This window comes from Hemiscyllium ocellatum, chromosome 2, assembly GCF_020745735.1.
Source record: "Hemiscyllium ocellatum isolate sHemOce1 chromosome 2, sHemOce1.pat.X.cur, whole genome shotgun sequence".
NCBI classification, from domain to species: domain Eukaryota; kingdom Metazoa; phylum Chordata; class Chondrichthyes; order Orectolobiformes; family Hemiscylliidae; genus Hemiscyllium; species Hemiscyllium ocellatum.
This window is the reverse complement of record NC_083402.1, coordinates 85,725,931-85,743,598: the sequence shown is the minus strand read 5'-3', so window position 1 is coordinate 85,743,598 and position 17,668 is coordinate 85,725,931. Positions and strand designations below refer to the sequence as shown.

At 39.0% G+C, this 17,668-nt stretch overlaps 1 protein-coding gene across 2 annotated transcripts in view; it reads left to right on the top strand.

Annotated features, from left to right (window-relative positions):
* The window catches only part of LOC132823933 (transducin-like enhancer protein 1), a 123,919-nt gene that overhangs the window by 75,954 nt on the left and 30,297 nt on the right, over nucleotides 1–17,668 (top strand). For both annotated transcript variants that reach the window (XM_060838071.1, XM_060838060.1), the window contains exons 9-10: nucleotides 8,603–8,722; nucleotides 15,420–15,473. In XM_060838071.1, coding sequence (XP_060694054.1) covers nucleotides 8,603–8,722; nucleotides 15,420–15,473 — 174 coding nt within the window. The remainder of the gene's footprint in view (nucleotides 1–8,602; nucleotides 8,723–15,419; nucleotides 15,474–17,668) is intronic.

Sequence of the window (17,668 nt, the reverse complement as noted above, 5' to 3'; positions counted from 1 at the left end):
AATGAGGCTGGTGTGCCTAGCGGGCTGAAATAAAAGGTAGGGGGGAGGGAATTTGGGGGAGGGGCGCTGGGAATACGATAGGTGGAAGGAGGTGAGGGTGATAGGCCGGAGAGATCATGAAGAAGATTGCAGGTCAAGAGGGAGGTGCTGAATCCGCGGGTTGGGACTGAGATAGGGTGGGGAGGAGAAATGAGGAAGCTGTAGAAATCTACATTCATCTTGTGTGGTTGGAGGGTTCCTTGGCCACTCAGTGGCATTATTACTCTTGCTTTCAGTAACTTGTAACAGCAGATCCAATTCATACAATTACCATTAGTATCATTTCCCAGCAAAGTTATTGTTCAGTGTCAGTGCATTGACTTACTGGAAACTCGATGTTATTTTAAAATGTGCATATTGTGAATGCTCACTGTATGGAGTGACGAAGGATGCATGTATTTTGGGGATTTGGTTCAGAAGTTTGCTTTAGCTGTAACTAAGTAACTAGTTTCACTTCAGTTTCAAGTCAATCTTTCACCATTGGAACTGTGTAGAACAGTGATAATTTGAATCGTTCACTTGAGGCCTATGTTTGAAACCAATCCAACTGATGCTGTGAAAAAAATTCTTTTCTACTGTCTCTAAGATATCTCGTGAATATAATTGGGAGTTGCTGTCAAGTTCAAAAATTAAACTAATTTTTACCAATTGATCTGTGTCGGTAATCTCACATGGCACTGTTGTGCACTATTGATCATAATTTCATAAACCGATCAGCTGATAGAGCAGGAGCAGGAGTAGGCTACTAGGCCATTCCAGTCAGTTCTGTTATTCAATAAGGTGTGGAAGATCTGATGACTCCAATTTCCACTTATCCACAATTGCCATTCACCCCATCGTTCGTAAAAATCTACCTCCAACTGTTTTAAAAAGATTCACAGACTTCTTCCATTGCCTTTTCAGGAAGAGGGTTCTAAAGACTCCTGATCCTCTGAGAGAACTGTTTAACCTAATCCCTAATTGCAATAGGTTAAGGGCGACCCCTTATTTTTAAACAGTAGCTTCTAGTTTTTGAATTTTCCACATCAACCCTGTGAAGATGCCACAGACCTTACATGATTCAGGTGAGTTACCTTTTGCACTTCTAAACTCCAGTGGATACAAGCCAAGCTGTCAAACCCTTTTCTCTTTAAAGTAACCTGTCCATTCCAGGTATTAGTCTACTACACCTTCTCTGAACTGCTTTCGTAACATTTACATCTATTATTGTAAGGAGAACAATCCAATTCAAAGTATTTAAGATCCCATCTAACCAGTATCCTGTCCAGCTGAAACACAACCTTATTAATTTTATAGGAGAAAGTGAGGTCTGCAGATGCTGGAGATCAGAGCTGAAAATGTGTTGCTGGAAAAGCGCAGCAGGTCAGGCAGCATCCAAAGAACAGGAAATTCGACGTTTCGGGCATAAGCCCTTCATCAGGAATGATTCCTGATGCTGCCTGACCTGCTGCGCTTTTCCAGCAACACATTTTCAGCTTATTAATTTTATGTTCAGTTTCCCTTTCCATAATCAATCATATTCTATTACTTTTCCTAATTACTTGCTTTATCTGCATACTAAGCTTTTACAATTCATGCACTTGGATATACAGATCCCTCTGTATTTTAGAGCTCTGCAATCTCTCACCATTTAAATAATATCCTTTAATTTTATTCTTCCCAGTCAAACTAACAAATTTTCCCACATATTACAGTTGCTAGATATTTATCCACTTATTAAACTTATTTCTATCCATTTGTTGGCCCCTTATGTCCTTTTTTCAACTTATTTCCCGACCCCTCTTTGTGTTCTCAGCAAACGTAGCTATCAAACTTTTGGTCTCTTTACCCAATTCATTCACATAAATTGTAAAAAATTGAGGCTCTAGCATTGATCCCTGTGGTATGCTACATTACATCATGCCAACCAGAAAATGATTCACTTGTGCCTACTCTCTGTCTCATGTTAACTGGCCATCATCCATCTATTACTCTCTACCCCTAACCTCTTATTTTCTACAATCAAACGTTGCGTAGAAATTTAGGTTCTATTTTCTAGGATCTTACTAGAGAGAGGTATCCACTGACCAAGGTGTACAAAATTAAAAGTTATTAACTAATACAAATGTAATACCTCATTCTTCATAGAGACCAAAGGATGGTTGCATGGGTTTGACTACAAATTGTGAAATTTAGCTATTGTTACTTATGCACATCAGCTAATGAGATCTCAGTACAGCAAAGTTTTATGTTCTCTCACTGAGGTGTGGGAAAGGTGTACAAGCACAAAATTTTATTTTGTTTTTTGTACAATCATTTGTTTATGTCAAGTTCTATGTAGAACCTAGACAGTGCTGCAAAGCCAACAGCTTTGCAAGAATATTGATCCCGACATTGGTTTGGCTAAAGAGGGAGAAAGAGGAGAGCCCTTAGCACATTTTGGAACAGTTAACATTGGAGTAGTAGTAATAACTGGTTGAGTGGGAATTGTTGATCAGAGTACTAGGAGAATTGGCTAAACTTAGAATGGTGCCATGGATCTGCAGATGAAGCTTCAGTTGATTCACTCTTTACAAAGTACCGTTCCGAATCTACAACATTGAAATGTCCACTTGGGTTTTAATGCTGAACCTCAACCTTCTCACTTGGATTTAGGGAAATAATATTGTCCATTGGGTCTAGCTGACAAAACTGAATTACTTGGCTGTGCATGGGAATGGTTGACAATTTAATCCTTGGTCAGTTCCACATGAGCTTATGTCAGTTGGTAGAAATATCGAAGCATTCACTACTGGCCTTTGGGCTATTAGGAGAGGTGGGAAAACAGGAAAAAGATCACAGGCTAGTTCATTTATGGTGTCTGCATTTCGGGTTTTTGTGGTTGGGTTTCAGGGTCTGATACTTCTGCACTGACTTCCCATATTTATGTACCACAGTTGTACATTGAGATTGGGAGACCTGTCTTAATAGTGTAAACAATGGAAGCTGGAATATAGTCTTGGGAATTTCTCAAACTACAGAAGTACTAAATTTATAGTTGGCTATCTGATGAGGCATGTGATGCCAAGGTGCATTTGTAGCTTATTTGACGGAAATATCAGATTCAGTTGTAATACTTCCCATGCTGGGAAAGCTGAGGGCAAGCCGTCAATGATAGCTTGTGCCTGTATAGTCCTAGTCCTAGTGTGAATCTGTGCCTTCAAGAAAATACGAGCACACACTGTGGATGAGGTGGGTACAGTTAGTTTTTGCATTGGAGTTATGCAGAGCTATAAAAACATGCTTGTGTTTTGTATTTGTGCAGCAGGATAGGTGTTCCAGTCAGTTTTGTGAGCTATTCAGAAGAATGTACATTTTGTTTCCCTATATATTTTGATAAACCATATTCAGCTTCATTGTCCTATATGTTTGTTCTGGTGCAAACTATTGACATAGTAACCTTTTGAACGGTAAAAGCATATTGTACTGCTAAGAGAAGAAAATTTAGTTTAAAGCCCAGGTTGGAAATTTGGATTATCAAAACAATCTGCATTTTAAGTAGCAAATTTAGCAAAAGAAGACATTCCAAAGCTGTTTGCAGCAATGTGATTGAGATTTTACAGTGAACCACATAAAGAAGTATTAAGACAGGTGCCAAAGGCCAGGTCAAAGACAGCGGGATTCTTATGTGAACAACTTCAAAGTGGAGAGGTGTAATAAGACCATCCCAAGGTTAGATGCATAAACAGTGGAGGCTTTGACAGCAAAGGTGGAGCAGTGAACACTTGGGTACACATACATCAGCTGGAAGGGTATATGGATCTAGGAGAGTTGTGGGAATTGTTGTGAGAGAAGGGAGAGGCGCTGATGGGAACTTTAGGATGAAAATTGTAGGAGCCAATGTAGGTTAGCAAGCAACAAGGCTGATAGTTGAACGTGACATGATGCAGGTTAGACTGTGGACAGCATTATCTTGGATGAGCTCAACCTCATTGAAGAGTGAACAGTGGAAGACTGGCCATGACAGCATTTAATAGTTGAGTTTGAAGGTAACAGTGACATGGAGTAGAGTATTAGCTTGAGATGAGCTGACACAGGACCAGAAATGGGCAATCTTAGAAAGGAGGCTGTCTTCACAAAGGAGGGGATATGGGTTTGGATTGGGGCTCCCACTTCAAGTTTTGGTCTCTGACAGTAACCAAGAAGAGACTGGGTTTGTGTTTGTGCTGGGGACTGAAAACTACTGCTTTAGTTTGCCTCCTATTCTAACTGAAGAAAAATTCTGCTCATCCAATATTAACATGCATCATGACAAATTAGAGGCCATGTAGAGACTGAGAAGTAATGATGCCATTAGAGAATACAGCATTAGAGCATAAGAACTAGGAGCAGGAGTAGGCAATTCAGCCCTTCAAATCTGTTCTGCCATTCAATATGATGATGGTTGATCACATCTCGGGCTCAATTCTACTGCCCGCTGTCCATGCTTCTCAACCCATTACTAATTTAAAATCTGTCTATCTCCTCAAATTTATTCAGCGTTCCAGCATCCACCGCACTCTTGGGAAGTGAATTCCACAGGTTCACAACCCTCTGAAATAAATTATTTTTCTCATCTGTTTTAAATCTGCTGCCCATTATTCTAAAACTTTGACTTCTCCGTTTACATTGTCCCACGTGAGGAAATATCCTTTCCACATCTATTTTGTCAATCCCCTTTAGCATCTTATATACAACTGAATTTACTCTCATTCCTCTAAACTCCAGAGAGCATAGGCCTAAGCTGCTGAATCTCGCTTCATAAGACAAGTGCCATATCTCTGGAATCAATCTAGTGAACCTCCTTTGAACTGCCTGCAATACAACTACATCCTTTCTCAAGTAAGGGGACCAAACCTGTATGTGATCTCACTAATGCTTTGTACAGTTGCAGCAACACTTCCCTCTTTTTATTGGTGAAGGAATAGAGTACAAATGCCAAAATTCCATTTGCCTTCCTTATTAATTGCTGTACCTGCGTATTAATTTTCTGTGATAAACACACAAGAACACCCTGATCCCTTTGCACCGAACCACTCTGAAGTTTCTTTCCATAACATGCTGAAAAAAGGGAGACAATTTACCTATTCATTGTCTTTCATAACAGTGCAAGATTTTAATTATAAGTTTAAAAATATGAATATTTTTGAAAAGAGAGACATGTTGGTGAATCTTTTCATACTGCATTTGTCAGGACAAATACCAAGTTTCTAGCGATCACAGCAAATTACAGCACAGGAGAAAAATGTTGATTCTTAGGTAAATTGACTCTGAATGGAAAGTAGAGAAAGCAATGGGGAACTATAGGTTAAAAAAGGTTCAAACATGTTCCTTCTGTTTGCAGCGAATGGGTTCTTGCACATAGTCATAAAAAAAATAAGCCAGAGGATAGCATTTACTGCATTAATATTTTCATAGGTTTCAACAAGAAACTTGTTTTGATGGAATGAGGCTTAACTTCCTGCCCAGTGTATATTTTTGATATGTTGAAGAAACATTTGAAATTGGACTTTGTTGTATTCGTTCCGATGAGTGCAAAGCAAAGTTTCTGCAACATTTCTCACTTTTCAGTAATAAAACAAGTTAAGTACTTTGGTCAGGTTATTAGCGATATAATATAATGGCCTGGCTTTTATGTGGTACTTTGCTCAATGACACTGAGCTATGTGATTATTTTGAAGTTATGCCTATTTAACATCATGAATGGAATTAATGCCATCGGATTATTGCTCGACCTACCCCAAAATACTCTGACCTAGCATGAAATGAGAAGATGTCTGGTCGTGGAGATTAAGTTGATGTTGCAGTCAAAACCTGTCACAGCTGCATGATTTTGATAGACTGGAGGGAATTTTACAAACTGGTCTTTAAATCTTGTTAATCCTAAGGTCAAAGTTGTTACATTAACAAAATAGGCCTAAAGCATCCTTCATAAAGTACTAAGCCATAATGTGCTATAAAATGCCAGAGCACTTAATAAACTATATACAAAAATGGTTAAAAGGTGCATCTGTGGGCTGCATCAAAAGCACACTTTAGGTTTTCCCTAGATTAATTATTTTGCTACTTTTTGAGGCTCAAAACCTATAATATGTTGAGAATGGAGGGGTGGTCATTGGGGGTTAGGATAATTGTAGTGTGCATTTAGGCACAGCACTTCCTCTTCCATTGCCCCTTGAGATGGTCTATAGAATTTTATCATCAGGGTTTATTACAAAAGGGTTCTTTCAGCTCCAGTTGGTAAACTATAAATACTGGCCATAGAACTTGCCAATTCTTAACAGCGTATTATTCCACACTAGCGTATTGTCACAAATATTAATCTTTCAGTAAGCATCATCAGGCTTCAGTGAGGGTGAATGTTTTGGCAATCAATATCTGCCAACCAAGTCAGATGCTGTCAACACAATAAAAACTGAACAAAACCTCCCTGTAATTTTTTTAATAAAAGCCCTGGAATGATTTCAAAGCAGAAATGTAATCGTTTGATTCAGATGACAGTTCAAAACCATTAAAGCTTCAATCTTGTGGTTAAGGGCAGAGTTATAACCCCTCAATTAGATTAGTACAACGTAATTGCTCCCAGTCATCAATTATTCTCTGTAAATTACATGAAATCTACAAAGACCAGTAGTTGCATTGTTTAAATTCAAATGAGTTGCCCTTTTGTTTGTGTGGACAGGCATTTTTCTGGGCTGTTGAAGTTCATGAGCAATATCATACCGATTGCCTAGTTAAGTTTTAAAGGCACAATATGAAGACTAACCAGTGGAAATGAAATGTTGTCAAGATTCCAGAAGACTGTGCCTTTTGGCTAGAAACCAGTAGTAAAGGTTACACGGGAGGTTACACTGGATTAAATTTCATTGGGGTTTTGTACAATTTACGCGAGACCTCTGACTGTTCTTTAGCTTGACTGACCAGCAATAATAGACAGCTTAGCATTAGCCTCGGAGAAGGATTTGCTGAAGCAAGCGGAAGGTTTTTGAAGTTGACAAAATGAGGCTTGAGGTGTTGGGCAATCTTGTTTCTTGTGCTTGTAACTCTATATCATCTTTAGCTATGCTGGAAAATTGTACTGGTAGCTTTAAATGTTAAGGGAAAGCTTTAATTGCCTTTCATGAGTCTGGCAGTTAAAAATTTGTATCACACATGTTCGTGAGAACCTTGTTCTTTTCAACTAATGAATTTCTCTTACATTTACTGACTCAGTAAAGTCAAGGAACAAAAGGGAAAATAAGAGCTCCATGCATTCCAAATAGAGTAAATGTCATGTGACTCTACATTATGCTTTTGTTTTCATTTCCTGAAATAACAGCTATCTGAGCATTTAGGGTGGTTTTCACATGTTTTATTCTACATTGGTCACACCCTTTAACACATCACTGAGTAAATTGCCCCTTGAATGTGCTAATCCAACCAACTACTTCAAATGGCTCATTGTTGCATGGAGTGCAGATGGGAACTGGGTGTGTTAAATTGAAGCATGTAACCATTCAAATTGCCATGTCAACGGACAGATGTAAAATGTCTTTGACCAATATAGACAAAATGAAATTAAAATTTGATGTTGGTTTTAATATAAACAGTTCTCTTCACGATCTTTATATTCTCCAAACTATCTTTAGATATGCTTCAATTCAAGCTGAATGACTGACTGCAGCATGGGATGCTTATATAGCTAAACTTGGCTTACTGATTCTAGAGCTGACTAATAAACCCAGTTTTGTTTTAAGTTTCAGAGTATGCTGCCAGGACAAAGGGGCTAGATTTCATACTGTAAACTTGGAGTTTCTCACACTTGGAAGGCAGCAGGACTTTGTATTAATACCAGATCATTAATAAAGCAGTTTTTACATTGTGTTTTGTTATTGTAGGGAAGACATTTTGGCTACAGTTATTATTACATGCACTGTTCAGAGATTCAGTACATCTTTTTTATGCTCACCAAGTGAACAGATTGAATTTATGTTGCCACTTAGATTTGGTTCTTCCAGTCCTGTTGGCATTGCATCATTATGTACATCAATTTGATGCCTTGCTGTACACCTGCAAATTGAAAGTCTGATTTGAAATCCCACCGCTGGGACTATCACTTCTACTTTAATTAGTCATCTGGTTCTCAACTTGTATCGCCACGTTTGCATTATTATGAAGTGGAAAGTGGCAATATAACTACAGACTTAAATGGAAAAAAATCCCCTAAATAGTTGGTGTTTGGCAAGAAGCTACTGCAAATAAGCTGTCAGACTTTATGGGCTTAGGTAGTAAAATCTTAATTAATGAGTAATGTTAAATGCTTGCTACCCATGAGTATTTTGTCATGAGCAGTATGTGCTGCAGTTTAAACATTTTAAAATGTGGTCTTGGTGGTTCAATAGGAGGAGGAAATATCTCCATCTTTAAACAAACATCCTTCTTTAATACTTTCAATTGGTAAATTGCTAAGGTCACTGGATACTCTGTAAATACTATATATTTGTGTTTAGTATCATAAACATTCATAGAATTGTACAGGGAAATTGAAAGGAATTTTAGTTTGAAAGCAGCTATTATGTCTTCACAGAGCAATTCCCTGTTGGTACCCGACAATCTGCGAGGCACTGATAAGCGCAGGAATGGACCTGATTATTCTAATGATGTGAAAAAGAGGAAGGTTGATGATAAGGACTCCATAAGCCACTATGTAAGTGCAAGCAGTGAAGGCTTCAGAAGAATGCAGACTTACCTTCAAATGTAGAATCTTGCCATTTTTGGTACAAAATGTGAAACCTTGCTAATATTTAACATAATGTTTATGAATGAAATAAAAAAATTAAAACAAGCATGATTTGAGTGTTAAAAGTGAGAAACTTGCTTAGTTACTTGTGAATGTTCTAGAATTGTATAGCTGTTCAACAATGAAGAAGGCCATTTTGCCCAATGTGTCTGCATTAGCTGGTAGAAATGGCTATGGAGTAAGTTCCACTCCCCAGCTCTTCTCAAAAGCCCAACAAGTATCTTCTTTTCAAACATATATATGATTCTGTTTCAAAAGTTACAATTGAATTGGCTTCAACCAGCCTTTCAGATTGGATATTCTAGATCATAGCAATTTGCTGCATTCAAGAAAATAATCTTCCCACCTCCCTGCTGGGCCTGTTGCCTATTATCTTTAATACTTGAATTTCCAACTTTCATGCCAGTGGTAACAGATTCTTTGTATTTGGAAACAATTTTTGCACACTTGAATGAAATCTGTGTACAGGATAAGTTTTAGAAGATCATAAGATATAAGTAAAAGGGCAATTACATCTTCAGGCCTGCTTGAGGGAGAAAGTCTGATGTCATTGCACAATTTCAGCTGAGCAAGTGGGAGCAAGAAAGAAGAGTCATTGAGTCGTAGAGATGTACAACACAGAAGCAGATGCTTAGGTCCAATTCGTCCATGCCAACCAGATATCCCAATCTAATCTAATCCACTTGATGAAGGAGCAGCGCCCCAAAGCTAGTGTGCTTCCAGTTAAATCTGTCGGACTATAACCTAGTGTTGTGTGATTTTTAACTTTGTACACCCCAGTCCAACACCAGCATCTCCAAATCATAACCATTTGCCAGCACCCGGCCCATATCACTCTGAACCCTTCCTAGTCATATACCCATCCAAATGCCTTTTTAAATGTTGCAATTGTACCAGCCTCCACCACTTCCTCTGGCAGCTCAGTCCATACACGTACCACCTTCTGCGTGAAAAGGTTGCCCCTTAGGTCTCTTTTATATCTTTCCCCTCTTACCCTAAACCTATGCATTCTAGTTTTGGACTCCCCCACCCCCAGGGAAAAGACTTTGTCTATTTACCCTATCTATTCCCCTCATGATTATATAAACCTCTATAAGGTCACCCCTCAGCCTCTGATGCTCCAGGGAAAACAACCCCAGCTTGTTCAATCTCTGCCTATAGCTCAAGTGTTTAAAAAAATGAGAGCAGAAGAAACACTGGCCAAATATTATCTAGGGCATGTACAGGTGCGAGCGGGAAGTGTTTGTGTGTGGTTGGGATATAAATATATGCAAAATAATGTTCACGAAACTTTCTGCAAGAACTCTTTTTTTCAGCTTGATCTGCTCACAAATTATCTTAGAGAATCTGTTCGCTTCCAGCTAGCTTTACTTAATCATTAACTCTGAATATGTTATTTGCATCATCATCATCATCATTATCATGCTTTAAATCTGTTACTTTAGATCTCCTACCAAGTCTTTATCCCCATTAAACTTACTTTCCAAACATCTTGTCTAAAGTCTCTAATTCACAGAGTTAGTTTCTGATGCTTTGACCAATCTCCCTGGTCTAGAACATAGAAGGATACAGCACAGTACAGGCCCTTCGGCCCTCGATGTTGCGCCGACCGAATCCTACCTAACCTATACTAGCCCAATAACTTCCAAATGCCTATCCAATGCCCGCTTAAATGACCATAAAGAAGGAGAGTTCACCACTGATACGGGCAGGGCATTCCATGAACTCACAACCCGCTGTGTGAAGAATCTACCCCTAACATCTGTCCTATACCTACCACCCCTTAATTTAAAGCTATGTCCCCTAGTAACACCTGACTCCATTAGCGGTAAAAGGTTCTTAGTATCTACCCTATCTAAACCCCTAATCATCTTATACACTTCTATCAGATCTCCCCTAAACCTTCTCTTCTCCAATGAGAACAGCCCCAAGTGCCTCAGCCTTTCCTCATAAGATTTTCCTACCATTCCAGGCAACATCCTGGTAAACCTCCTCTGCACTCGTTCTAAAGCTTCCACATCCTTCCTATAGTATGGCGACCAAAACTGCACACAATACTCCAGATGAGGCCGCACCAGAGTCTTATACAACTGCAACATGACCTCAGGACTCCGGAACTCAATTCCTCTGCCAATAAAGCCCAGTACACCATATGCCTTCCTCACAGCACTATTTACCTGGGTGGCAACTTTCAGAGATCTGTGTACATGGACACCAAGATCCCTCTGCTCATCCACACTACCAAGTAGCCTACCATTAGCCCAGTAATCCATCATCTTGTTATTCCTACCAAAGTGAACGACTTCGCACTTAGCTACATTGAATTCCATTTGCCACATTTCCGCCCAGCTCTGCAACTTATCTATATCCCGCTGTAACCTACCACTTCCTTCCTCACTATCCACAACTCCACCGACTTTTGTGTCATCCGCAAACTTGCTTACCCAGCTTTCAAGTCCTTCCTCTAGATCATTTATAAAGATAACAAAAAGCAATGGTCCCAAAACAGATCCTTGTGGTACACCGCTAGTAACTGCGCTCCAAGATGAACATAATCCATCAACTACTACCCTCTGTCTCCTTCCAGCCAGCCAATTCCTAATCCAAACCTCTAATGTATCCTCAATGCCATACCTCCGAAGTTTTAGCATTAGCCTACCATGGGGAACCTTATCGAACGCCTTACTAAAATCCATATACACAACATCTACTGCTTTACCCTCATCCACTTCCTTGGTCACCTTCTCAAAGAACTAAATTCTGATTCTGATTCTAATTCTGATATCATTCTGAAGTTGAAGATGTTCTGCACTTGCTCTTCTGTCAGTTGTGTGTGTCTCTCCCAAGGTAGTTGTAAACTTTCCTCATTCTCCTCTTCTGAGAAATATTTCCAAATTTCAATTAATTTCTTGTTTAATGATATCACTGCTTTTGATTTCTCCGTATAATCTTGTGATCTCAGTTGTGGTGTTTTTATTTTGATCATCCCGTCTCTGCTGATCTCTTACACATGCTGTCACCCTGGGTTACAGCTCTGGTAACTGTTTGTTTCTATGCTTTTCCTCACAATTGTTCACTTTACAATCATTCTCAACATCTACAGCATGGAAACAGACCCTTCGGTCCAACTTGCCAATGTCGACCAGATATCCTAAATTAACCTATTCCTTTCCTATTTATAAACCCATCCAGATGCCTTTTGAATGTTGTAATTATTGCAACCTCTGGCACTTCCTCTGGCAGCAAGTTGTACTCTCAATCTCTTGTTCATCAGTAACTCTTGATAGTAATAACTAATTTTGTAATAGTTTAGATTGATAACTTAGAGCAAGATTGAAATCTTTGTTTTTCGTTAACAATCATAGAGTCATAGATATGTTCAGCACGGAAACAGACCCTTCTGTGCAACTCGTCCATGCCAACCAGATATTCTAAATTAATCTAGTCCTATTTACCAGCATTTGGCCTGTATCACTCTAAACCCTTCCTATTCATGTATCCATCAAGATGCCTTTTAAATGTTGTAGCAGCCTCCACCACATCCTCTGGCAGCTCATTCTAAACACACTCCACCCTCTGCATTAAAAAGTTGTCCCTTTCAAATCTTTCCCCTCTCACCTTAAGTCTATGCTCTCTGGTTTTGGACACCCCCACCTCAGGGAAAAGACCTTGGATTTTCACCATACCCATATCGCTCATGATTTTATAAACCTCTGTAAGGTTGCCCCTCCGGTTCCTACACTCCAGGGAAAATAGCCCCAGCCTTTCAGCCTCTCCCTTTAGCTCAAACCCTCCAACCCTGGCAACACCCTAGTAAATTTATCTGAACCCTTACAAGTTTCACAACATCCTTTCTATTGCAGGAAGACCAGATTTGCACACAGTATTCCAAAAGTGGCCGAACCAACATTCTGTACATCCGAAAACTGACCTCCCATTCATATACTCAGTGCACTGACCAATAAATGCACGTGTACCAAGCGCTGCCTTCACAATCCTATCTACCTGCAACGCCACTTTCAAGAAACTGTGAACTTGTCAAAGTGCTTCATAACATCTCTCCTGAATGGTCTGGCCCTAATTCTCAGATTATGCCCCCAATTCTCAGACTGTGCCCTTTGGTTGTAGAATCCCTAACCATTGGAAACCATTTATCTTTATCTACCCTGGATTTTCCTGTTAATATTTCAGAGAATTCACACCTTAACATTCTAAATTCTAGATAAAATAGGCCTTATTTGTATAAACTCCCTTCATAACAAAACTCATGATGTCCAGTATCATTCTTGTAGATCTACATTGTACTCACTCCAAGGCCAGTCTCCTTCCTAATTTCTGGTGCCCAGATCTGCTCACAATCTGCATGTAGGGTCTAATCAGGGCTTTGTATAACTGCAGCATAACTTTCACATCCCTGTGCTTCCATCAAATCCGTGTATTATAGTGAAGGTTGAGGTATATATCAGGGTAAGCATGTAAGTTAGCTCGCTGAGCTTGAAAGTTTGTTTTCAGATGTTTCATCATCAGAGTGTGTGTTCGGTGAAGTGCTGGTAGTACGTCCCACCTCTCTAATTATAGGTCTTGGTTTCTTAAGGTGGATAATGTCATTTCTCCTTTTTTTTTCAAGGGGAGGTAGATAGGATTTTAATCAATGTGTTTATTGATGGAATTCTGATTAGAATGCCATGCCTCTAAGAATTCTTGTGCATGTCTTTGTTTTGCCTGTCATAGGATGTGTGTGTTGTCGCAGTCAAAGTGGTGTCCGTCTTTGTTTTGAATGATACTTTGTAATTCCTAAGTGTCTTTGATGGATTTTTTGAAGAATTTCAAACTGAAAATTTCTTATTATTTACTAAGCTATGGTGGAAGGTTAGTGATGTAATAAAACAAAGAACTGTAGATGCTGAAGATCTGCAACAAGCATAAACCAAAATTGCTGGAGAAACTCTGCAGATCGGATAGCATCTGTAGAGAGAAAGTAGGGTTAACATTTTAAGTCCTGTGACCCTTCCTAAGAACTGCTTCAGTTCTGTTCTACTAAATCTGAAAGGCTACAACTCAAAACATCAACCAATGATGATGAGATGTTTGTACTGTTCGAAATACTGGGCCAGTATTTACTTGTTCCATATATAGTCTCCCCATCCTTCAGATAGTATTTCTGGGCTTGGATGTATTCTTCATCTTGTTTTTGGACTTGTTCTAAATTCCTTTAAGTAGCTGGTAAGTTATTTAGAAGCTTCTGATTTGTAGGCTTCAACTTCATGAATTCCAAGTCATCTTGTTCTGTTCCATTCGATATCCTTGAAATTGTATCTTCTGTTGTTTGGTCCTTCTATCTTAGATTCTTCATAGGCACAATTCTCTGTCAACCATCAGGATTATTAATGAATGAATGAATCCATGCCTTCTTCTGGCCTCTGTTCTTTCTATTGAATTTTGTCTGTTCAGGAATTAGATTTAATCCAACACTAAAATTGCATTGAATACCGATAATATGCTTTCATGTGAAGCTGCACATGCCTTGTCTTGTTAATATGTTGGTAGCAATGGTTCCCACAGGATAATGCACTGACTTTGTCCTTCTGGTTTGCCTTAACTAATCCTGAAACAGTTTGCTGCCTGGTCCATCTTTTCTTCTACTTCCCCATTCCTGGCGCTGGGCATGGTCTCTTGAATGTTTCGGTGAGTGGTAGGTTGGATTTCACAACTCCTGTTCCTGCAGTTGCCACAATATCTTGCAGTTTATTAATTGGGGTATTGTATATTATTTTCCAGCCTTCAACTTTCCCACCAGTCCTCCAATGTCCAGATGAGCCTTTGAAAGCACTTTTTATGTTTTTCTTGACTGTGAGACACCCTTCAGTTGCTGAAGCTTTCAGCTTGATGCTTTTTTTGCCTTTCCTGCTATCTTGTGTTTGAGGTCCAGCTCTGCCTAGTCTCCCAAAGAAATGCTGCAAAAGTCCATGGAACTTCCTGCAAAAACTTGTTAATTGCAGCATGATCGAGACTTACATTATTTTCATAAAACTTAGAACTTCTGCTCCTTTCCAACACTCTGCAGTTGATTTTGTGACTTCGATGCTGATGATGCAATGACATTGTTATCAGGTATACTTCTGTTGTTAATCCCATTCTCTACAGGAAAATCTGCTGCTTATAGTTCCATAAATCCGGTTTTGGTGCTTCTCTTCTCCCTTAAGCTGAAGTTGTCTCACATCGAATGCTAGATTTACCAGGATTTGTGAATCTCTGGAACACACTAGCAAAACCTGCAGAGCAGACTGAATTGGAAGCTACCAATTTTATTAAGTATTATAATTGTTACATGCCTGCTGTAAATGGGTTAGTTCCAGTTTGGAGGTGACTTCATAAAATACTCAGAATTTTGCCTGACTCTATCCCAATCGTTTATATTTATTTATGGTAAAACCTGCCAGCTATTTCCTCCTATGTCCAGTGACTGCTAATAGTCTACCACAGTAGACTTTGTACCTGCTGAAAGCATGTTATATTCATAGTGTAGTAGCTAGTTGATCAAGCTATTAGTCCTAACAAATTTTAATATTTCAGTTCATCTGAAAATATTTATCTTGTTTTAAAGGACAGCGACGGAGATAAAAGTGATGACAATTTAGTAGTGGATGTTTCTAATGAGGTTTGTACTTTTTTTCATTTTGTGTGTCATGCTGTCTCATATTTTATTTAATGACCTTGCAGCAATGTTTAACTTTTTTGTGCTTTGAATAGATGCTCGATACAAAATTAAATGTTGTTTAACATTTACCTTAAAATAATGGAAAATGAAGCTTAATTCAATGTAGTAAACATTTTATGTTATCTTCACACAGTGTAATTTCAACGTGTTTTTTTTCTGTCTTCCCATTCCAATCTTTTAAAATGTTTGTTTATATTGAGCAATGGTTCAACGGGGCTGGAAGCCCAAGTACCAAGGTCACTTACAAGTTCAAAGGGCATTTTGTTATAATAGGCTTTACAGATGATTTGATCCTCCCCTTAGTTGCTGTCAACCCACAAGGACATAACTGCACTTAATAGCAACATGAGCAGGAACCCCGATTGAAATTTACCACCATCTCCGAATGCTGAGAAACTCTGGTCAAGTCTTTATCAGCTTATTTATACTGGTTTTGATTCTCTTGCTGACATAAAAATATTGTTTGATGAAAAGGTGCATTGTTCTCATTTCATGTACCAGTTTATAAATCTTGGTGTCCTCTGTGTAAATCATTTCAATGTCTTATCTCTATTTTTGCTATTTTGGATAGAGCATTAGGCGTGGACAGAGAATCATAGCCTTCTTTAGAAAGATGTATAGTTAAACAGTTTCCTTAGACTTCCTTCATCTGTACCTTTTATTGCAAGTCGGATTTTTGGAGGATTCATTTTGCTGAAGGATGGGAAGAGAAAATATCATGCTATGATTTGATTTATTTTAAAGTCTTGTTTCATCCTCCTTTATGCTCTCGGGTGTTGAGGATATCTATGCTAACAGTTGGAATGTTTTCCACTTTTAGGTATTGGTGTCAAAGTTTAGTCCTTTCTTCAACCTCTTTTAACCCCAACACAGAGGACACCCCTTTCGTTCTTCCTTTCAATTGCATCGTTGATTTATTTCCCTTTCCTGCTGTCAGTTATTACTTAACATCATTGAGATGGATTCCTAATTAGTGCCCACATTGCAGCTGGGTATTCATTGAATAGATGAAAGCATTGCACTTAAACCAAAATGGCCCCTTTATGTCTGTTAGAAAGGAGAGTTCAATCTGGATTTTATTCTGGAGGTGATGCCATAAGGTCAAAGAAATAGTTTTCCAGTATGTCCTACAGAATTTAATTGTCTTGCGGCTTGGAGGCTGTTCAGGCAAAAAGTTTGCTTTGCAATATTAAAGTTTACCAGAGGCAGATAAAAGAAATTACATGCACAAAGGAGTGATTGGGGAATCGTGTGGTGGTCCATAAGTTTGGTTGTCTCAGATGGTGGTTTGGCAGGTTCCAAGCACAGGTGATGAGGTGGGGAACAATGCTATAAAGGTGCTTACCTTGCAGATTCACTTGTTCACCCCATCTTTAAGTTGCCAGGTTTCCTGAGGTCTGGGAGACTTGCTGTCTATGGTAGGAAATAGAATAATAATTGAAATGAAGGGAAGCTGCCTGCTTATCACCCCTTATCCAACTTCCATTGTAGCAAGTTCAGATACCTTAGATTTCAACCATCTATCTTTGGAAGTTAGGATTCAATTCTTGAATTCCTTTGTGAAATATTGACTTTTCATCCAGGCCCTGACATTTACTTTGTGCCATGAGTGATTGTTGATGCAGGTCGATCAGAGTTTGGGCCATTACTAAAGTATCCCTCCAAGCTTTTAAAATGAGGAACATACCATTTTTGACTACAATATCTCAGGTTCCTATTTTAACATTGGCCTCCTTCGGTGATAATGATCCTATCAACCCTTCAAACCCATGCTCATTTTCTGGACCTCACCAATCAGACACATTACACAATTCAATCCCACAGCTCTGTAAGTTGACTTCCCTCAATTGCTTCTCCAATTTCCTTCCAAAATCATTTACCATCTCTGCTTTCACTACCTTCCTATCCTGCAAGTTCCAGATAATTACATTGAATACTGCGATAAAATTTCCTCTCAATCTCTTGCCAAGGAGGACAGCCCAACTACCCCACCCACAGTTGTAGCTAAATTCCCTCAGCTCTGGAGCCATGTTTGTAAATTTCCTCTGCAGCCTGTCAAGGAGGTTCCTAAATTGTAATGACCAGGACTTGATGTAATACTCCAATTGTGGCCTAACCAGAGCTCGATAAACTTT